Genomic DNA, 22,074 nt, shown 5'->3' with positions numbered 1-22,074 from the left:
TTCTCAGAGATCAATTCATTCCCATGGGTATTTAATCCCTGACCGCCTGGCTAATCAGAGGGCAGAGGATGGCATGCTGATGGAAATGTCTCCATCCTCGTGCTTGGAGGCTCCGAGCGGCAGGAGCCGTTCCTTCCCAACCCCTACAATCAATGTCTCCAGCAGTTCTTATCCTCGACCAGCCCATCGCGATCCAAGTGGAAACACAGTCCCTGGGTGAGGGAAAGCAGAAACCTGTACTAGACTCACTTCAGCTGAAATAAAAACACAGACACGCACAGGATGGCACATACCTGGGACAGGAGCCCAGATCTTCAAATGTTTTAATTTTAACCCCCCGTCCCCCTATTTTTGGATATCCGCTTGACAAATCACTTTAACAGTTTTATTTACAGTAATAAAAATAAATTACTCTTACAGATGAATGTATAATATTATACACAATAGAGATACAGTGCAATAACAGCATTGATTTGTTTTCACTTATTCATAAAGTGCGTTGAAGGGGCTTGATTTAACCATAATTGAATGATAACTGTACATTTTTCTTTGAGACCAACTTTCCCAGTCAAGTTAAAAGGCTAATGAAAACACTTACATCAAAATAAGTTGCTGTTTTAATTGGTCTGCAATGGCCTTTTCCTGGGAAGCAGATAGGACGGGAGGCAGGATTGGGAACGGGGACGATGGACTCCCGCTCTGCCCGTCTGCGCTGCTGAAGGCGACTCTGAGGGACGCTGCCCGAAGCCTGGCCAGGCTGATCTGGGTTTCAGAGCCTCAGGAGGGCAACTGCAGGGCCACGCTGGTGACCGCAGAGCAGGATCTGGCCCTGGGCCACCCCAGTCTGGCTGAGTCTCGCGCTGAGCTTTGCCACCAGAAACTCATCCCTCCCTCCAAGCTAGAGGAGTCGCTCTCTAGGGAGGACGCTCTTTATCCTGCCTGGGGCCTGACTCTGACCTACTCACACAGGACATTAGACAAGACCCCAGTCCTCATCCTTCTCTACGTGGTGTAAAGGAAAGGCAAGGCAGAGCCAAGAGGCCAGGCTGCAGCGGACTCAAAAGGACGCCTGCTTTGCTAGCAGCCACCAGCACTATGTCTCATCCTTAGCCAGATACTGCCCAGTTGGAAAAGAGCTTTTCCTGGGACAAGCCAGATGTTTTCCAACTCCCAGATCCTGCAATAAGGTCATAAACCCGTGCTTGTGATTTCAGTGTCTATTGATACGACGTGCTGTCAGACATCCAGCCTCCTGCCAGCTGCAGCGTGCTCAAATTGTGAAGGAATGACCTTGGTTTAGACACAATTACGTTTGACGTCGAGCAGAATTTGTGAAGGCGACGGTTACCCTTGAAGCTGGAGACAATTTATTCACATCCCTCAAAGTCAGGGACAAAAGAGCTTTGGACCACCCCTTCTGATTTGGGTCTTCTCTACTGAAAATCCATTTTTATCTCTATAATGCTCTGTATTGCAGAGTTTTCCAACGGGAATAGGAAAGCTCTGTTCCCGGGGTTGCAGGGATAGCGGGAAGGGCGGCTCTTGGGGGATTTTGCAGTCAGCAACTGCATCATTGACAGAAAAGGTACAAATGAAGCCGTCAGCTGTACAGCAGCATGACCGCCTCACCGAGAGAAAAGGTTGCGCGCGAATGAAAGGAGTTACAAGGAAATACCATGTGCATTCAACAATTATTCCTGACAATTAAAAGTGAACTGTTAATTAACTGTTAACAATTACGTGAGCTGTCGATGCTGGTCAGTACACACCAATACAAGTGATTACCAAGATCAATGGCTTTTTAAAGACCTCCCCATCTACAAGAAAGAGGTACTTCATCACCTACTGAGAACAGTAATGGTTTCTTGGGTTTTTATTCAAAGTTCAATTAAAACTCCTTGTTTGAGACGAACAAATTGTGGCTGCCACATCAGGACTGAGATCCTTGAGACATTTACTGCTGGTTACTGAAAAGAAGTTGGCTAAAAAGAGATGTTTTCACTGCTCAAAGTCCCAAACTGAACAAAATGGAAAGGAAAAAAAAAAAAACTAAGCAACTTTGTTGGTAGAGTCTCTACATTTTATTATCTTGTTTTTTAATTTCTCAGTTGAAACACGCTGGGACAGGGACAAGGGCTTGTTGTAAATGCACAAGCTCACAACCACCCCTAGCACATCTCCATGAAACTCAGGGCATTTGTGCAGCTGTGGTTACGTCCCGTCCAACGGTGTCCCTGGCCTTTTCACAGTATATTTGAGGAATGTTTTCTCTTCCTTTCTCCTCCTTGCCCTTTCCTCATCCCCTTGACTAAAAACAGCCAACCACCGACACAGAAAGCATTTCATACCTATATTCTGCTTGCCACCAGCTCATGATAGACAAGCCAAAGGCAAGCAGAAACCTGTAAATAAATCAACCAAATAAAAAGCAGATTCATTTCCCTGGCTATGCTGATCCCTGCCATAGGCTCAGGGTTGGTTAGATACCTCGTGTAATTGCTCAGGACCAATTTTCTGTTGCTGTAGATCTAGGCCAGCTCCTGTAGGGTCCAGAAGTGACATCAGTGTAAGCAGGGCCAAGCTCTGGCCTTTCATCTTTTATCAAAAGCTATTTGCAAAGCTCAGTTTTTGAAGGTACAATAGCAAGATCTGGGCCATTCGCCAGGGCAAGGACACGGAGGTCTTCGCAACTAAATGCCAACCAGCCCTCTCCAAGCAGGTCCGGTTTCCACCCGGAGTGGCCACAGAGGCTCTGTGGAAATTGAAGGACACCTGAAAATTTCCACCGGCTAAAGACCTTGTGCTTTGCAGAACTACCACTGTCCCCTTGTACCTCATCTGAAAAGCACAATAAAATCAATGGCTTTTATAGACCTCAACTTTTCTAATGACTTGTGACATAGGAATCCCAGTCGGAGGAGGTTTACCAAGACATTCAATCCCAGAAAATGGAGAACAATGGGCCGTACTCTGGTTGCTCTGTGTCCTTCTCATGATGCCCAGGACCTAGACAGGGGCTGCTTGGCTCTTTTCACCATGTTTGCAGATGGTTTTGATTCTCAGCAAATCCATGGAGGAGGATTCACTGTGCTGGAAAACGCTTTCTGTTTTCCAGTGCTCCGCTTATAGTTGGTGCCCTATCCACCTGTGACACCATTACATTCATGGGAGCTGCTCCTTCTTTATGGCACCACAACCTCATCCAAAGTCAGGCCCTATATTCTGTACTAAACACATCCCAAACCAGCACTGAAGGACACCAGGGCATTCCCATCCTGCACACAGCTACTAACTTGGTAAGTATTTAAGGTTTTAAGTTAGCTCTCCTGATGTCCAACATAAGGAGGCTCCAACATCCAACGTCCTCACCGAAGTCCAACATTGTCACTCAAAACTTTTTCCAGTAAAAGATTTTCTTTAGGAAAAAAACAACTCCCCACAGCATAGGTGCAGTAAAATGGTCAGAGATTTCCACAACGCAATGCATGGCAGGTGAACTCATACCTGGTTATCTTCTTCCTCACTTCTCCTTGTTTTCCCCTCTTTCCACTCATGAAAAAGGAGAGGCAAAACAGCAAAGCAAAGAACATCTATAAAAATACATATTTTTCTTTAGTGGAAAGACTGCAAAAATGCCAATTTATCAAAATGTTCTTTAGAGGAGATTTCTTGAGACTTTTCCTGAAGCCTATCAAGTGTTTTTAACAACTTCCATGGCTGCCTTTAACAGTTTCCAAGAGAGAGATCCCAGACCATCGCTTGAAATAAATTGGATCGGCATTTTATACTACACGTGAGCATGCAATATACTCATGCCACATCTTGATACAGACTGTGAGTTGGATTAGTGCAGCAGAATGGAATTCTCCTTAGTGCAAAGACCAGAATTTAGGCAGCAGAGTTTGCCTTCAACAAAGTTGCTGTAAATGTGTCTGGGCGAGTACCAAGCATTTCAGTGAGGACATCTCCACCGCCTCTGGAACTTAGCTGTCTGGTAGGGGCCATATCCTCAGCTGTAGCTCCTCATATCCCAAATCTTTCTCCTATTGCTGTGGAGGGCCACAGGGGAAAATTATTTTCCACTGACCCCTGTATGCCTTTGTCAAAGCTTATCAATGGATCCTTCGAACTGTGACGAGGTTCAAGTATACAATTAAGCGCTGAAAAGAACATTGTTAAAACCAAAATCTTCAGCAATAGGGAACTGACTGGAAAGCACAGAAAAATGCCACTTTTTTCATGTCAAGGTTTCTCTAGAGCTGATTAGTAAATACTATATTTCATTTAAAGATACAAAATGAGCTGTCCAGAGAAACAAATACTGTCTTCTAGATAGGGTTGTATAAAAACATTTCAAAATGTTCACAATGTTCCAAAAATGGTTTAAACTAACTCTGTCTTGAGTTTTCAAACTGAGGAACTGCAGGGACCTGGCTGCACTTACAGAAACCAGAAGAAATAAAATGAGCAGAGAAAAGTGTTTTTATATATATGACTCTTTTTTATATATATATATATATATATTTATTTACTGTTAAACATTTGCTGATTCAACATTGTGCCTACTGCCCATTGCCAAAGGTATTCAAAAGAGAAAGGAAATGAAAAAAACCCAAATAAACAAGAGAGAGACTGGCCACCTTTCAAAGGCAGACAATAAGTCCAAGCCCCAGGCACACTTTGGAGATTCATAGCTTTCTCATGTGCACTTAGCTCTGAGGAGCGAGAAATTCATTGCACAGATCCAGAGAGAAAATACAGTTGTGTCTGTACCTAGCCATAAAGTGGCTTCGTACCCACTACAGCCTCACAAAGCACGAACATTTCTGTCTGCCACAAAACTGCGGTGTACCCATGCTGTGGTTTGGTGGCGGTGGTGTCGGTAGGAACCGTCGTCTGTTTGGCCCGTGGTGCAGCAGAACCTAGCTCCTGCTTTGAAGAGGGGCATTTCGGGGGCTGGAGATGACAGCATCTTTCTCTAAAGGAGAGCAACATGTTTGGGACGCCAGGCTCAGCTGGCCGGGGGGGGGATTCCTGCTGCAACCACTGAGCTCTTCACCTGCCAGGCCCCAAAGCAGCGCCCACCACCTCTGCCCTGAGCCACCCTGGACATTTCACCCCAAGCCCTGCCATCTCTCTGAAGGTTGCCTGGTTTCTCGTTTGCTTTTTAAGTGAATGCCCTATTCCACTTCGCGGCTGAAAGAAAGCACAAGCTAAAGGACACTTCATCATGGCCTCACTAACACCACAAAGCGCACGATACAGCAGAGGGGGGGTGAGGGTACCCTAGCTTCTCTAATGAAGCAAGTCAAACTGGTAGCATCCAGAATAAGACGTGTGATGGCAGAGACTCCCCTCTAGGGGACCCCAGCAAGCCCGGCCCCGTCTTTGGCTGAAATTCCCACCCCGCGGAAAGGCTCAGTCTGGAAGCGAGCGCAGCCGGGGGAGCGCATCACCCCAGGCCCCCAAACCGGGCAGGAGAGCCCTTCCTCGGCCTCCCCCGAGCCTCGGGGGACACCGTGAGCCCCCACCCTGCCCGCCGTCACCTTTTTTTAAAATTTTTTCTCTTTTTTTTGGGGGGGGGGGATATATGTATTCCCCGGCTACCCCCATCCCTGCGACAGCCCAAACCAACAGCCATCCCCTAAAGTGCCTTTCGCCCCGCAGCTTCTCAAAGTGCTTCGCAAACAGAGAGGCATCGTGTCGTGTCCCCCCCCAAAAAAAGGTCCCCTCCACCCCCGCCCCCCCAGGCTCCCTGCGCTCCTCCGGGCCGCCCCCCCCGCCCCGAGCCGGAGCTGTCCGCCCCGGCGGTGCTGAACGCCGCCACCCCCTCCCCGGCCCCCCCCGGATTATTGCATAGCATTGCGAGACCTGATTTTAGGGGGGTGGGCGCCCCACACAACAACCCCACGCGTGGGAACCAGCCCCGCCGTGAGGGGACCCGACCCCCGACCCCCCCCCCCCACCATGTGGGACTTGCCCTCCGGGGGGGGGGGGGAAGCCACCCGGCCAGGGCCGGCAAGCCCGCTGCTTCCCTGGCTCCTTACCCCGAGAGGAGACAAACGCCATCGTACGGAGGATTTTTTTTTTTCTTTTCTTTTTTTTTTTTGTGTTTTGTGTTTTTAAATAAAAAATAAAATGTGTAAGAAAATAACATTTCTAAAGGAAACCATTCTCATCCTACTCTCTCTCTCTCTCTCTTTCTTTCCCCCTTCTTTTTCCCTTTCCCTTTTTTTCTCTTTTTTTGGCCACCTTTTCATGGAAGGAGATGTGCTGGCCGGGGGGGGGGAGGGGGGGAGCGGGGTTCCCCCCGGTAGGAAACAATAACGACAGAGGGGAACAAGGAGGAGAGCGAGGGAGCGCGTCGGGCTCCGCGCCCAGTCCTCACACGTCGCTGGATGTCCTTGGTCTGGAGGAGAAGGTGGAAGGGACGCACCCGCAGCAGGCCAGCCAGAGCGACTTCTGGATGTCGGGGTTCCTGAAGGCGTAGATGATGGGGTTGATGAGGGAGTTGCAGGTGGCGGGCAGCGCCAGGGAGTAGGTGTAGACCGCGGGGTAGCTGGAGTCGGCCACCAAGGAGTAGATGGCGAAGGGGATCCAGCACAGGGCGAAGGTGCCGAGGATGAGCGAGAGGGTGGAGAGCCCTTTGCGGGTGGAGGTGGCCTGCGCCGTGGCGATGAACTGGTGCTGCACGGCGATCTGCTGAGCGTGCCGGAAGGCGATCTTGCAGATCTGCAGGTAGAGCTGCATCATGAGGGCGAAGAGGAGCAGGAAGGTGACGGCCAGCACCGCCGCGTTGTCCTTGGTGACGGGCCGCAGGATGCTGCAGGCGCTCTGGTCCCGCAGGCAGTTCCAGCCCAGCAGCGGCAGGAGCCCCACGCCGAGGCACAGCACCCACATCAGCAGCACCATGGCGCAGGTGAAGCCCAGCGTGCGCTCGCTGTGGTAGGTGAGGGCGTTGTACAGCGACAGGTAGCGGTCCACCGTGATGGCCAGCAGGCTGCAGACCGAGGCGGAGAAGGCGGCCAGCAGCAGCCCCGCCGCCCCCAGCTCCGCCGCCTCGCTGGGCGGCCGCAGCAGGTACCGCACGGCGAAGTTGGCCACCAGCCCCAGCCCGGCCAGCAGGTCGGCCAGGGCCAGGCTGCCGATCAGCAGGAACATGGGCGCCCGCAGGCTCGGCGTGTAGAACAGCACGGCCAGCACCAGCGCGTTCTCCCCCGCCACCGCCGTCCCCGTCGCGCACAGCGCGATGTCCCAGGGGCTCACGGCCCCCCCGGCCCCGGCCCCGGCCCCGGCCCCGGCCCCGCCGCCGCCGCCGCCGCCGCCGCCGCCGCCGCCGCCGCCGCCGCCTCCGCCGCCCGGCGCCGCCGTCCCCGGCCCGCCCGCCGCCGCCGACGGCCAGGCGCTGGGCTCCGAGGCGTTGCCGAGCCCCGGGAGCCGCTGCTGCTGCGGCTGCGGCTGCCACGGTTCCCCCATGGCGGCGGGGCCGTGCAGCATCGCTGGGGAGAGAGGGGGAGAGGGATGCCGTCAGCGGGCGGCCGGCGGCCGGCACCGGCGCCGGGACCGGGGACCCCCGCGCCGAGCCCCGCGCCGAGCCCCGCACCGAGCCCCGGGACCCCCGCACCGAGCCCTGCACCCCCGCACCGAGCCCCGCACGGAGCCCCGGGACCCCCGCACCGAGCCCGGGACTCCCGCAGCGAACCCGGGGACCCCCGCACCCAGCCCCGCACCGAGCCCCGGGACCCACGCACCGAGCCCGGGACCCCCGCACCCAGCCCCGCACCGAGCCCCGGGACCCCCGCACCGAGCCCCGCACCCCCGCACCGAGCCCCGCACCGAGCCCCGGGACCCCCGCACCGAGCCCCGCACCGAGCCCCGGGACCCCCGCACCGAGCCCCGCACCGGGCCGCCCCCGCCCGCCGCAGGGCGCATCCCCGTCCTCCTCCCCCCAGCCCGACTGCGGCTTCCCCAGGGAGTAACACAAACACACACACACACACACACACACACCCCTCCGCCCCCCCCACCTCGACTCGGGGTCCCGTCCCCCCCCCAGCCCCACACGCACCCCTCGCCCGGGGTGGGGGGAAGCCTCGCCGCTAGCTCCCGCTCCTCCCGACGGGCTGAGGCCGAACACAACTCAGCGCTCCGCTGCCGGCAGCAGCCTCCATGCGCTCTGCCCCGCACCCGGCCCGGCCCCGCGCAGGATCCGCAGCCGCTGCGCACCCCCCCTCCGCACCCCCCCCCCCGCTGCCCCGTCCTCCTCCCTTCCCCGGGGCACGGCTACCTTTTGCAGCCTATTTATAGCGCAAAACGCCCTCCTCCCCCCCACCCCACCCCCCCCGCAGCCCTTTCTTTTTTGCGTGCAGCGAGTAAAAATAAATACTATTAATAGGCCAGCCCTTGCATGTATGCGGAGCCGCTGATGAAACGAGAAGGCAGCGGCAAGGGACAGCCTGCGTTAACTTTCTCCTTTCTCCCTCCCTTCCCTTCCTTTGGAAAAGACTGGTGCAGGATGCTCCGCAAACAGCTGCAAGATCCTGCCCTGCTCCGCACGCTCCCCCTTTGCAGAGTAAATCCGTGCCCCCCCCCCCCACACACACACCCCGGGCCGGGCAGCCGAGGTGTGAAGGTCAGGGGGGGTCTGCCTGCAGCCCGCTGCCTGCCGCTGGCCCCCAGCATCGCCCCTTCCCGCATGCAGCCCAGCCCGGGGGGCAGCCGCCACCGCCGGGGGTTGTTGTTTTACCTGGCTTTAATGCTTGAGGATCAGCTTGCTTCCCCCCGTTTTTATTTTTTTCCTTCCCAGTCCTTCCAGTCCTTGGTGTTAAGCCTCATTCCTCGGTGAGCATTGCTAATAACGTTGGCAGATAGCTGGCATCGACTTGCACTTAATATTCCTGCCCCATTGGATCTGCTGATAAATCTCAACTCTGACGTCAAAGTCTTCACTTATATTCATGATCCAAGTCTGTGAATCAGAGCCGCTGTGATCAGAATAACAACAAGGCTGGCTCCCTGCTCCACATCCACGTCCACACCCGCAGGCACGAGGGGGTGCGCGCACCCATGCACGCACCCATGCACGCACCCATGCAACGCACCCGCGCACGCACCCGCCCCGCCGTTCATTCATGAGCTCTCCCGCCACCCCGATGCACCTCCCCAAGGTCGGGGCCCTCCGTACCTGCGTCGTTTTGCGGATGCAGCTTGGGTGCCGGCCAGGCCCCGGCAGCTCGCAAAGGCGGCTGGGCAAGGTTTATTTTTACCGCTTGTGCCGAGGGACGCGGTGGATCTGAAGGGAGGGGGGGTGATCCTGCGTGGCGTGGCTCGGCTGCCCCGCTCTTCAAGGACAACGCTCAGGGACAGCAGCACCGGTCCCTCGGCACCCCCAGGAACCGGCGGCTGGGGGTGCTCAGGGGGAACCTGTGCAACCAGGCTGGGGCAGATGCATCCCCCCGCACGGGAGACATCACACCCCAGAGCCTTTGCCCCGCACGGGCTCCCCTCCGGCCAGAGTAAAAGCTGGGATGAGGAGGATCAACACCTGGGGGCTTCGCGTGGGCTGCCCAGCCCGGCACCCACCCTCCTGCGTGGGGAGACCTGCCCGAGGACGGTGGGTGCGGGGGTCTGTCCCCCGCACCGCGCCGCGGCACCCACCCACCCACCCCCAAGGCTTCCTTCCTAACTTATTTGGGAAAGGATCAGCCTGGAAAGGAACAAATCCCAAAGACACGATTATTTTTCCAGCCACAAATGGCTCCGTGATTCAGCTCAGGAGCAGGATCTTCAAAGCAGGGATGCTCAGCTCCCGGATCCGCAATATTTCAGCTACACCTTCTCCCCCCTTTCCTACTGGTTTCATAACGCTCCAGCTTTACTCTTTCATTCCCTTCTCTCTTCCAGGCTGTAGCTAGGCAGTGCAGCGAGCTCGATGCCGGGAAGGATTTCCAGCTCCTGATGGGCAAAGATACTTAGGTGAATATTGGTGGGTTTTGGCTGAACCCAATCGCCCCAGTTAGGAGCATCTGGGTTCTTAATCAGGCCGAGCCCCATCCCAGGGGACTGGAATCGTCATCTACCTGGGGCTGCCGGCCGCGTGACTGAGCGCCGTTGTGCGCCGAGTGACATGAGCAGCATGGAAAGGGGCGGAGGAAATCTGAGCGAAGAGCTGAATGAATTCGCTCCCGCTCCCAGTAATTACACACCGCCGGGGAAAGGGGAGGCGGGTGAGGAGCTTTGATTGACTCCCCTCGGCGGCTGCCTCGGCCAGGAGGTGGGCGCAGAAGACGAGCTTGGATCGAGCCGTCGTGGCAGAAGGGGATGTGACGGCCCGTGCGAGGTGCTCCACGGGGACACAGCCCACCCGGGGCCCCTGAGATGAGTGCGGGTGGCCTCAGCCCGGCCAGGCTGACGGGCCACGAGCAGCCGCAGGTCTGAGCAGGGACGGTCCTGCTGTCACCAAACGGATCTGCCGGGGGCTGCCGAATCCCCTACGTGGCGGAAAGGACGCTGCTGCAGCTCCGAGCCCCCAGGTCCAGCCTGTGCATCCCTCCACTAAGTGCCCTCAGACGCCCAGTTGCCCCAGCGTGGCCCACGGATCCTCTCATCTGTAGCTGCCCCTTGCACAGACACGCACACTCCGACAGGTCCCAGCTGACCCCAAACCCCGCGGCTTGGGACCACCCGCTCCCTCCAGCACCCAACCCCTCCTGCAGTCTCGCTCGCTCGGACACTCTCAAACACCCGGGTCTCTCGGTTGATCCCCACTCCCCACAGCAGCTCTGGTAATCCCAAAACACCCTGCTGCCTCCCTTCCCCACCTTCAGTTCCTCCCCTCAACATCCCACCCCAAGTCTGGCACAATCCCAGGATGTTTCTCCTACGTCCCACAGCGAGTACCGGTCCCCAGCAGGTATTATCCCCCTCCTCTTGAGAAGTCCCCTCTTTCTGTGCGCTCATCGCAACAGGCTTCTCGCCCAGCAATCGGGGCTGCTTGCCCTCCTGCGAGAGCCCGGGGCTGGCCGGTGGATGCCGTGTCCCCAGGGAGGGTCTCCCCTCCGGGTGACAACATGGGCTGAAGAGGTCTCAGGGCTGCGCCAACACATCTCTGGCTCCTCTCCCTTTGGTCCCATACCGAGGAGGACATAAACCATCCGACGTGCCGTCCACGCAACCGGGTGCCGGATTATTTCCCTGCTAGCTGGGGGTCGTTTCAGGATGCCCCTATAGACTCTCAGTGGTGATTTGGCAGCTGTACAGGGGCTGGCACGTCTGTCTGTCTGTCTGAAAGGGGAAATTATCTGTGCTGGGGCAACCAGGGCCGCTGGGGCACCCCAGCAGTGCCATAGTTTCCTTAAGGCACTGGTGACAAAAAGGACATTATCTGGCCATTTTTAAACCAAGGCACGCCGCCTCCAGAGCTGCCCCAAATGCAAGTGGCGTTGCATCTGGGAGGATGCGCTACTGCACATCATGTTTGTAGTATTTGAGCATCTGCCTTTCATAGTTGCATATAATGTTCTGAGCTCCCTGGGTATCTGCAAGAACATTTTGACATTATATTAAGTATGCTTTATCTATAGTCAAATTACAGTCTCAGTAGTGAGGAGTAAAAATCAAAGCTAGTCAAAGTCACCAGCAAAAGCTGTAATTACACAGCGAGAGGCCACCAGCCTCACCTGGGAATGCCGCTCAGCAAGGAGAAGGCTTTCCCTTGCCATTTCCCATCTTCATTTCTCATCTTCCTCCTTGGCTTTTGGCCCTTGGGAGGAAGCTCAGTGCTAAATACCGCACACGGTCCTCCCCCAGCATGTATCCTGCCTTTGAAACTGGGCTTTTTTGCTTAAAAAACAAGTGGCTGCCTGGCACGCAGGAGATGGGCTTGGGAGCCACTGAATTTCTATCCCTGTCCCTGATTTGCTTCACTGCAGCTGTTTCTATAGGCAGGTCTTTGCGGAGCTAATCAACGCCTGGGTGGGTTACGGGTGGCAATCACTAATGAGCTGGTCGTCCAAAGCAGACCCCACCAGTAATCAAAGTCTGCACAAGGGCTGCTGTTTAACAGACATAACGGGTGGTACAGAGCTCACCAAAAGGAACAACTACGATGCCAATAATCTGCAAAAGCGGACAGACCTGCAGCATTTTCACCACTGTCTGTTGGTTTTGCAAACAGCAACCAAAAAAGCCCTGAAAACCACAGGTGACCGAGCCAGTGGGCAGCCGGGTTCGGTTCCCCTGGGCTACATGGTGAGCCCCACGCCATTGCCGATGGCTGGTAATACTGGGGGGCTTTGCTGGTGCTGCCCCGGCTCCGTGGCCGTGCGGGGAGCCTGTCTGGGCATCCTCCGCTATCCATCATGGGCTGTAATAAAACCACACCTGGGACATGTTTGATAAAATAGATGTGATGCAATTCTCCATCATTTTTTTCTCTAAAAGCATTAAAATCGGCTTTATTTCTTTTCTTTGGGGAAATGTCACTACCTCTCTGTATCACATGAGCTTTTCCCACCCTAGCTCCCGCTTCTGCCAAAGCATCCCACGGCCGAGCCAGCAAACCCATGAGCTCATTGCCTTGAGACCCCCTAAGACAGGCGTGCAAAGCCGCACCGCTGGAAATTCATCCCCGTATTTATACCGGCATCTTATCCGCAGCGAGCGGACGCAGCCTTATTTCAGCGCCTCTGTTGTTCCCTATTACTCCAACGGCGCTTGAAGAGCTATAAGAAGGAAAAGCGTGGCTATAATTAGCAGTGCTGACTAATCAGGGTGGCAAACAAGCTCGCTGCGCCCGCCAGCCTCCCCAAAACGGGGCCGTCGGGGGCTGCGCGCTGCTGGAGAGCGCGTGAAGTCCTACATTCAAAGGCTTTGCATAATCTTTGTGAATACGGGGTGGAAATGAGGCCATTTGCTTGCCGCTGCCGCTGCTGGAGACTTCTCCCGGCGCTGCTTCGGCTGCTGGGCTCCAGCCTCCCAGCCCGGCAGGAGGAAGGACCGGGGCTCAGTGATGGGTTTGGGGCTTGAGGTGCCACTGTCAAAGCCAGACAGCGGAGGAGGTAGAGGCAGGCAGGAGTCCGGCTTCTAAAATCACCTGGCTTTGTTGAAAACCAGTTGATTTGGCTGAAAAATCTCTCTCATGGGTAGCTGGAAGGGGCCTGTTCAAGGGCCTGGCTTGCAGAAGTGGCTTCTGCCATCCTGCCTGTAACAGTTCCAACCCTACTGTTTACCTCTCAGAGAGCTACCCCTGCCCGAGGACAGCCTGCAGCCCCGCATCCCGCTGGCACCAGCGCGGGGACAGGACCCCACTGGTGCATGCACGGGGACAGGACCCAAATGGCACATGCACGGGGGACGGGACCCCCAGGGTGGATGAGCGGGGACGATGCCAAGCAGTGCCAGGAGGGAAGGAGCAGCCCAGCACAATTCAAAGTCTCGCTCTGACTTCTCCTGATTCCCACCAAACAGTCAGGCCAAACCAGGGGGAGGATTTTTCCTCCTTCCTTCAGTGGTACCATTCCCACTCGAATGATTTCACTCCAAGTCCTTAAGCTCCACCGCTTGCCTGAGCCAGAGGAACTCATTTTGAAGCACCTTTGCTGGCACGCACCGTGTCACCATATGGCAGCTCGGCTCTGGCGAGCAGGGTTTCTGGGGCAAGGTGTTTTTTTCTGAAATAAAGGACTTTTGCACCATGTTTTCTTCCTTCTCCCAGGCTGTATCTGGTGCTCTGGCTGGTTACCTCATCAGGAGTGACTGTGCTTCCCCTCTGCTGCCATTCATCAAGCTATAGGGAGCACTGGGAGCGTGCAGGATGCGAGGCAAAATATTAAGGCGAATGATTGTGATAATTAATAATTAACAATAACCTAATTGACCTGATGTGGCACAGAGGTAGGGAAGGTTTTCTGTGGCTTTGGAAGGGGCAAAATAAGAAAGATTCTCTGAAAAAAAATAAAATCTGGAGTCTTTTTGCAGCTGAGCGCAGGGCAGCCTTCCCTGCCTGCTGGTCTCCCGGCCGCCTGCTGCCACCAACGTGAGCTTTCCAAAACCAGGCTTGGAGCGAGCCGCTCCAGACGAGCTTGGTTGCTGCATCCGCACTGGGACCACCGTAACACTTGAGCCCCGGCGGAGACGTAGGTCTGAGGACCGGGAAGGTCTCAGGTCCATGCGGAAAAGCCATCGGCTGCCCTGGAGCCGGCGATACATCAGCGCTGAAAGAAATCGGCAGCCACCGCGTGCCAGCGGGGAAGGATTTGTTGCTGCATTGCAAGCGCTAAACCCCAATGCTGATCCCTCCCGATGTGCCAGCATGGAGCGGGGGGGGTGTTAGGCAGCCCACCCAGCGGGGAAAAGCCCCCCGCGGCAACACTCAAAGGACCTCCAGCCTCCCTAGTTCCTTTCCCGCTGGGCAGGAAGGACGTCGGGTTTCATAAAACCCGGGGAACAAGTTCTCAGCTTTGAAGTCGAGTAAAAGGCAGCTTCGACACCCCCTCGCCCAAGCACAGCCGGTCTTCTCTATTTATTGATTTTAACTCTGGCTTTTGACATTCAAACAGGATCCTATGTGGAGTCACGGCGCCGGGCTCCCCTCCGAGCATCTCCCGAGCACAGGCACGTTCCCTGGAATTAGGCTAGGGACCACATTACCTGGATCCAGAGACCTGGTCTGAAATATGGGGTGGGCTAGGACTTCATCAGAAAAAGGTCACAGTTGCTTGCTGGTAAATGAAATAATTCATATAAAGCAAGTGTTTGGCTCAGAAAATTATCAGCTTGAGTTAGGGAGAGTTATAACCGGGTAAAGCCAAGTGCCAGGAGCCGACAGGAGCAGCTCCCATGGGCTTGCGTGAGATGCTGCCTGTCCCTGCCCTCCCGCTGCCCTCCCTGCCCAGCCCAGCAGGATGGGGCCCAAACAGAAATAAAAATGCCCAGCTGCCCCTAAAATTCTCAGTAACAGAAACAACACAGAAAAGGCAGGTTTCAGCCCCCTGCACCTGACAGGCTCGGTTGCTCCCCCAGCTCAGGGCACAGGCGTGAAGTCCTCACCTCATCAATTATGCAGGTGATGCTATTTCTGCCTGTGAATAATTTAGTAGGAGCAGTGAAGGCTCCCTGACTTTCCCCGGGCACGGGGCAGTGTTTGCAGGCAGCATCACTGCCAGCACCAGGCTTGCCGGCAACCTGGGTCTCATCCCAACCTTCAACCTGAGCCATACACATCTGGATTTTGGGTCTACGGAGGTATTTTTCCCCTCTGGGTATTATGTTTCCTCCTTTGGCACCACTGCCCAGAGCTGCGTCTCCGTAGGGCGGAATTTCCCCAGGCTAAAAGAGACATTTCCAGGAGCGCAAACACCCAGCCGGAGCGGAGAGCTGCTAAATATACTGGGAATCTGCCTTCTCCATCCTCCAGACTGGGGTTTAAACCAGGAAAGTCCTCCGTTCTCAAAGGATTTCCCTCTGCCCTGCAGACTTTACCCCAGAGCTGTGCCATGCCTCTCTCCTCAGCGATGCTGGAGGTCGCTTGGCTGAGAAACATCATCCCCCGAGACTCCCACAGTGGAATTTATGGCAGAAAGGCACTCAGCAGAGTGCCAAATACTTTAAACCCACCAAATTTGAAGGGACTGGTGAGATCTTGGTTGGAGTTTCTGGGAGCAGAGCAGCAGTTTCCCTGGCGTGTGCAGAAGAACGATGCACGACCCGGGCAGAAACACGATGCGTGGCACGGACAGAAGCAGGGTGCGTGGCACAGGTCATCCCTGGCCCCAGGGACGTGTGTCACCCCGTGCTCAGCCAGGACTGAGGTCCCACACGCCGCAGGGAGTGCTGGCATCGGCACCGGCCAGCTGCCCACTGCGGATCCGGCCTCCCACCCCCGGCGGAGAGCCCATGGGGGATTTACACTTGGCAGAGCAGAGACTGTTTGCGTCTGATCTGCCTTTATTTACCACCTGGGAGTCCCCAAGCAGGGCGAGGGCGGTGGGACAGATGGGGAGGATGAGACACGGGACTGCACCTTCCCATCCAGTTTTAAGCTATTTCTCTCTTTTTTATTTTTAATGTTTTTTCTCCCCAAAGGTCAGCGCTCTTGTCAGAGCTAGAAGTCACAATCATGTTCCCTGATATCAGTGTAATCGTGTGTGATGAGTCACTTGTTTAACGGGAAGAGGCTGCTGGTTGCTATAGGGATGGCAGCAGAGGGGAGAGGATCCCTTCATTACCCTAATCACCGCTTGTGACGGAGAAAACACAACCCCAAACAATTCCAGGCCAAAATCCCCTTCACTCTAACTTTTTGACACAGTTTGATGTTCTGGCCCCAGCTGTGGAGCTGCAGGGATGCCCAGGCAGGTCCCTAAGCCTGGGACGAACTGGAGTTTGGGGACATCACAGGGCTGGGAGGTGGCGGGGACCAGGGAGGGATACGGATGAGTGCGATGCTCAACGTCAAGCTTGGGTACCATGGGGAAACTGGGAGCTGCAGGGGGTGCAGTGGCTTTGGGGTGATGGAAGGAGACACCGACGAGCTCCCCACCACCAGCTTGTTAAATACCCATCCCTCCTTAAGCTGTTTCTCTAAGTCCTGGGAAAAAATGTGGCTCCTGGGAATGCCGGGGCTGATCCCTTTGTAATGCAGCCAGTGCCTTGATTTGCAAAGGTGAGACGCTGGCAGTGCTGGGGGAGTTGTGCCTGTTTGTCACCTTTGGAAATGAGGCCACTGGGTCACCAAGCCCAGCCACCGAGGTCGCCGGGACCCATCTCCTCCCGGCTCGGTGTTTGCCAGCCTTTCTCCCCACTGGGTTTCATCCCCATGGGGCACCCCTTCACCTTCTTCTCTTCTGTGCCAGACTGGGGGATTTATTCACCAATTCGGTCCCGGAGGAGGCTCCCAGCCACTTCTACAGGGGACCCAGGGGGGGAATTCTGCCAGTTCCATCCCTGCAGACCCCCACCACCGTCGATAACCCCCCACCATCTACACGATGCTCGGCAGAGGCACTGCTTTCCCCCGGGACACCCCCTGCTTTCCCAGCTCTTCATTAGGGAACCGCTAATTACGACCATAATGTTCATCGATGCCGTTTCACCACAACGCTCTCGTTTTGTGTAAATGGGCTATATTTAGCTCCACTGCTCCTGCCAGGGATGCAGCTTGCTGGCTCGCACTTTTTCCTCCAGATCAGGAGAATTTGGTGTCTCTTGATGGTGGGGAGGGGAGAAGGGAGAAACCTCTAACCTTCAGCTGTGGTCTCCAAAAAGGTTCATACTTGTTCCCTCCCGCATGAACGGGGTTTGAAGAGCTCCTTAATGGGCTCTCAGCAGCGCTGGGTTTCAGAAAGGAGTGTCCTTTCCCCTTCACAAATCCCACCATGAAAAATAAAAGTGGGAAAATTAAAAGGAGGATGTCACTGGGGGAGACCCAAACCTTCTGGGTACCGGCTGGTCTGTTGCCCCTTTGGTAGGCAGTGCTTGAGGCACTGCAGAAAAACACGTTTTTTGGGTGCTCTGATGCCACAGTTGCATTGGCAGCACTGGGGAAGGCTGTCTCCCACCATCTCTGTGCTCTCCAAGCAGCTGTGGCCCCATCAAGCCCGACCCTGCAAGCTTCCCAAGCGTTTGGGGAATTATTCATGCTGGCAACACCATGCCCTTGGAGGGGGAATTACCGGGCCATCGCCCCCTCCGCTCCATCGGCTGCCTGGCACAAGCCTTGTGTGTCCCACGGCTTTCCTCCACGCAAGAAAACGTCTAACGCAGCTGGTCCCAGAGCAGCTCTGGGCACATCAGGGGGAGCGGCTGTTGCCGGAGGAGATGCAATGGGGAAAAAAATGCATTTGGTAAAGTGATGGCCCCATGGGCATAGCGATGTGGCTCTGCACTTGGAGCCCTCCAGCCCTGCCTGCCCGACCCATCTCACCCCTGAGTGCAACCCAGGCACCAGCGCAGGCACCCACATTTCGCTGCCATCCTCAGCGTGTCAATCCACGGCGGTGCTGGCTCTGGCTTTGGGCAGAGACCCCAAAATGCTGCGGGGGCTTGCTGGGGCCCCCAGCCTCACTGGGTCCCACTGTGCTGCTTCGCAAGCAGTGGCTCTCAGCCCCTCTGTTTGCAAACAGGCTGGTGGGGACGGCAGCATGTGCTGATCTGCAGCACAACTCACGCGCGGCTCGGGGACCCCAGGATGCTGCTGGTGCGATGGGGCTGCCAGCGCCTGGGAGCAGGGATGGATGCTGCTCCGCTTCCTCGGGGGCTCAGCGGGGAGCTGGGTCCGGCTGTCCCTGCCCACGATGCCCAGCCCGGGCATGACTGCTCCACGTGGGGGGACACCCGTCCCACCTGCAGCAAGTGATGGGGGGGTACGAGGGGCAAACCTGGGACATCTCCTTTGCTCAGGAGACACCCTTTTCCTCCCACGCTTGCTGCCTCTGCCCCAGCAGAGACAACCAGGAGGTATTAAGGAGGCAGGAAGAGGCTCAGCTGGTGTCACGGCTGTGCAGCAGCCCAGAGCCCACGATTTATTTCTTTCCAGGCACAGTTTACACGGGTGAAAATTGCTGCAGAGATGACAGCAGAGAGCGAGGGCTGGGGGCAAGCTGCAGAGCCGCAGGCAGCAGCACCGGGCACCCCGCAGCACCCAGCACCGGTGGGGTTTGTCCTCATGAAACTCACACCAGGCGTTGCAGGGTGGCCACGTCCCAGAGCAGCTACCTGCTGTCTCAACTGCAGAAACCAGCGTCAAGGTCATTTTTATGTTTTATACGTGCCTTAGTGCTACACACAACCCCCCTGCAATGTTTCCAGGTGCTTCGGGGAGGAGGATGCGGGTGAATTCCCTTAACTCAGCGTGTTGCGGTGCCGCTCCTGCGCCTGTGCTCCTCCTCTGCAGACCCCGCTGTCCCCAGGGCCGGGAGGGCTGCTGCGGCCGAAACCGCCCCAGAGAGCCCAAAACTCTGTCCTTTGGGAAGGGATCAGCAGTTCTCCATCTGCTTCATGGGGTGTCTGTCCCCAGATCTGCCTTGTTGGGTGCCTGAGTTCCCCTAAATCCTGCTCTGTTGGGTCCCTGCATTCCAAATCCTGCCTCATTGAGTCTCTGCCCCCCCCCAAATCCCAACTTCTTGAGTCCAAACCCCCAGATCCTGCCTCAGCGAGTCCCTGACCCTCAAATCCTGTCTCGCTGGGTCCCTGCACCCCAAGGCCCATGACCCCAGCGGGAACAGCCATGCCCACCACACCCCCCCATCCATAAGGGAGGGGGAAATGCTATATGGGCATGCAGCTAAATGATCATTGTAGCCTGGTGTGTAATTAAATCTGATCCAAAATCCCCAAGCTTGGGATAACCTGGGGCCGGGCGGCTATTTCAGTGAGGAAAAAAATCCCTCTGCTTTTCCCATCAGGTGTTTCTTGAGACACACAAGAGGGAAAATAGCTTCTTTAAATAGCCGAGCACAGGAGGTGGAAGCAGGAGGCAACCGCGCTCCCGCAGCTGGAACTGCAGCTCTGAAGGTCGGCTCCGCACACAGCCTGCGCCGGCTTCACGCCGGGATACCGCGGGCGAGCGAGCAGAAGGCTATTTTTAGCTGCTTGGCTTTTTAAGAAAACAAAACCCCACCCAGGAAAAACACCGCTGATACATTGGGAAAAATAAACTGAGGTCCAATCCCAGCCCTTGGGAGCATCCCCGCACCCTCCTGCGCTCACAGGCGCTGCGCTGGGGTTGGGAACTGGACCTCCAGCCCTGGCTCTCTACAAATTTAGAGAAATAAAGGGGATTTTCCCCCTAGGCACAGGCTGTTTGGATTGACTTGTCTCTGTTTAACTGGAATTAGAGGTGAATGCTCTCACCAGGGTCAGAGCTGCTACTTGGCGCACAGACCGGGTGCTAGATGGATGCTGCGGCCTTAACGCGTGCCTCGGCTAAAACCTTGAGCGAGTGTGGAAGGGGAGGGGAAGCAGACGGCAACAAGGGTTCGTTTGTGGGGCACCCACGAAAAGTGGGGCCAAGGCTGCCCCGCGAGCCCAAGGCAAGGCAGGAGCCCCACCACGGCAGCCTGGCTCAGCCCTTTGGGGTTGTTTCGGATTTGGAGCCGTCCCTCGCGGGCTGGACGCCCACCCGGCACCTCGGGTCCATCTCCGTGCCGGGCTGGCAGCCGTGAGCACCTTCCTCCTTGCCCCTGTACTTACACGACCAGGCAAAACCAGGGGTCTATTTTTCCCCCTGAATTATAGTATTTTCATCCTCAAAACCTTTCAAGGTGAGCGTGACCCTGGCACCCACAGCAGCACACGGAGTGTGCCGCAGTCCCGGTGCCAAGTCCTCGCCTTCCCCACGTCCTGCAGCGGGATGGGTGCTGGTCCCTGGCCCCTGCCAGCCATGGGGCACAGGAGGAAACATCTTAGGAGAAATGTCCCCAAAACAGGGTGGTTTGGCTGCTCCAGATGCCCCAACAAGGGACAAAACCCTGATGGGGGAGCAGGGCTGTGTCTGGGCAAGGTAACCCACTCAGCAGGATAAATAAGAGAGAGTTAATACACAACCAGAGCCGGCTGGACATCCTTCAGCCAGACCATCCGGCTCATCCCTCCATCTACTGCTCCTCACTCACCGGCAGTGCCGCGGCGGCCGCCGACAGCTTTTGAGAACCCTGAGTAACACTGCAGTGAGGGCAACAGGAGAAAAAGAAAATGCCCAGCTTCTCCCGGCACCCAAGGAAGAGGCGATGCCGCTCGAGCGGTGCCAGGGAAAGCAGCAGCTGACGGTGCCAACCCGGGGAGCGTTGGCTGCTGGGGGGGCAAGCGGTGGTTTGAAGCCATCAAAGACGTACAAGTCAAAGGGAGACCTCCCTAAACGCTTCCCACCAGGGTTGGAGGAAAATCAGGGTGGAAATGGATGGGATGAAATGCAAAGCAAGACAGCGTTAATCATCCCTAACCTACAGCAGAGAGATGGAGAAGGGATCTGCAGGCCAGGAGAGCGGCTGCTTGGTGATTTGGGGGCATCCCAGCCACTTGCATGAACGCTTGGAGGAGAGCCGGCTCCCTCCCAGCAAGATTCGCCAGCCTGGCGTGTTATTTTTTTCAGTGCTGAGATATAATTAGTGCCAGTTCTTCAGGACCTGTCACTCACCATCACGCAACGTTTGCTTTTCTTAGGAATATGACTAACTGGCAAATGATTAAACATGCTTGGGGAAGGAGGAGGGGGAAATGAATTTTTTTTTTCTCCTCCCTGGGAATGAAAAAAAAGCCCAACAACTTCAGGAGCCACTTTGCAGTCCCAGAGAGCGGAATAAACCTTGACAGGGATCGAGGAGGGATGCATGAGCCACCCATCAGTCACACCAGGCAGCCCACAGCTCCTCCCAGCACAAGGATGCTTGGAGCCACGGCCGGGGTGGTGGGAGTCACCGAGATGCTCGTAACCACCGCTGCTCTGCAGGGATGCGACCACAGCAAAAAGCCAAGCCGCCTTCCTGCCAACCTCCTGGTTTTCCCTTCCCCTTTTCCCCATCGCTCGCACCTACACACAGTGCTGCAGAGGATGCTCTCGTCGGCGCTCCCTCCCAGCGGAGCCCTTTTAACACAGCGGGTTTCTCGAAGCTCATCTCCTCGCCACTGTTGCTTCGAGGAAGGATGCGTCTCCCGGGGACCGAAGGCAGCACTGCTCTAATTACTGCCCTTTAGCTGCGACCCACAGCCTGCGCTGCAACCGAGAGCCCAGCTGTGGCCTCCGGAGAGCCCCAAATTGGATCCCACTCTTTCAGATGGGTTATTTCGGAGAGGTTTTATGTTTTGTTGGAAGATATTTTTAGAAGAGAGTAATGTGGTTGCCAGCTCTCACGGGAATCCTTCTGTCCCCGAGTCACGGCTGTTGAAGCACTTGGCTCAAACTGTGGAGAAACAGTGTGGAGAAGCTGGTTTTCCCAAATCCAGTAACCTCCTCCTGTTGGGGGATGAATGGGAAGCTTTGGCAAAACCAAAGCTTGGCCTGTCTGCTGGGTCTGAGGCTCAAGAAGCTGAGAGGCCCCAAAAATTTAAACCTAGGTTTATATTCAGCTTTATATCACC

The 22,074-nt window shown here is 56.0% G+C and overlaps 1 protein-coding gene across 2 annotated transcripts; it reads right to left on the bottom strand.

Moving 5' to 3' along the window:
- Positions 1 to 283: 283 nt before the first annotated feature.
- On the bottom strand, positions 284 to 10,828 carry LOC138690686 (G-protein coupled receptor 12-like). Of its 2 annotated transcripts, XM_069810906.1 has the most exons (3): positions 9,185 to 10,828; positions 8,747 to 8,968; positions 284 to 7,499 (listed from the first exon to the last, which is right to left on the bottom strand). In XM_069810906.1, the coding sequence occupies exon 3, from the start codon at positions 7,495 to 7,497 to the stop codon at positions 6,385 to 6,387; it is 1,113 nt and encodes a 370-aa protein (XP_069667007.1). In that variant the 5' UTR covers positions 7,498 to 7,499; positions 8,747 to 8,968; positions 9,185 to 10,828; the 3' UTR covers positions 284 to 6,384. The 2 variants fall into 2 exon arrangements, with proteins under 2 accessions (XP_069667007.1, XP_069667006.1); XM_069810905.1 differs by lacking the exon at positions 9,185 to 10,828 and having other exon boundaries at positions 8,747 to 9,157.
- Positions 10,829 to 22,074: the final 11,246 nt, after the last annotated feature.

Source organism: Haliaeetus albicilla, chromosome 23 (genome assembly GCF_947461875.1).
Source record: "Haliaeetus albicilla chromosome 23, bHalAlb1.1, whole genome shotgun sequence".
Classification (NCBI taxonomy): Eukaryota; Metazoa; Chordata; class Aves; order Accipitriformes; family Accipitridae; genus Haliaeetus; species Haliaeetus albicilla.
The sequence above is the reverse complement of the archived record's forward strand: the minus strand, read 5'-3'. Positions and strand labels throughout refer to the sequence as shown.

What these genes read in the sequence shown, in the direction of transcription:
- LOC138690686 (XM_069810906.1), bottom strand. Translation starts at nt 7,497, where the DNA reads ATGCTGCACGGCCCCGCCGCCATGGGGGAACCGTGGCAGCCGCAGCCG.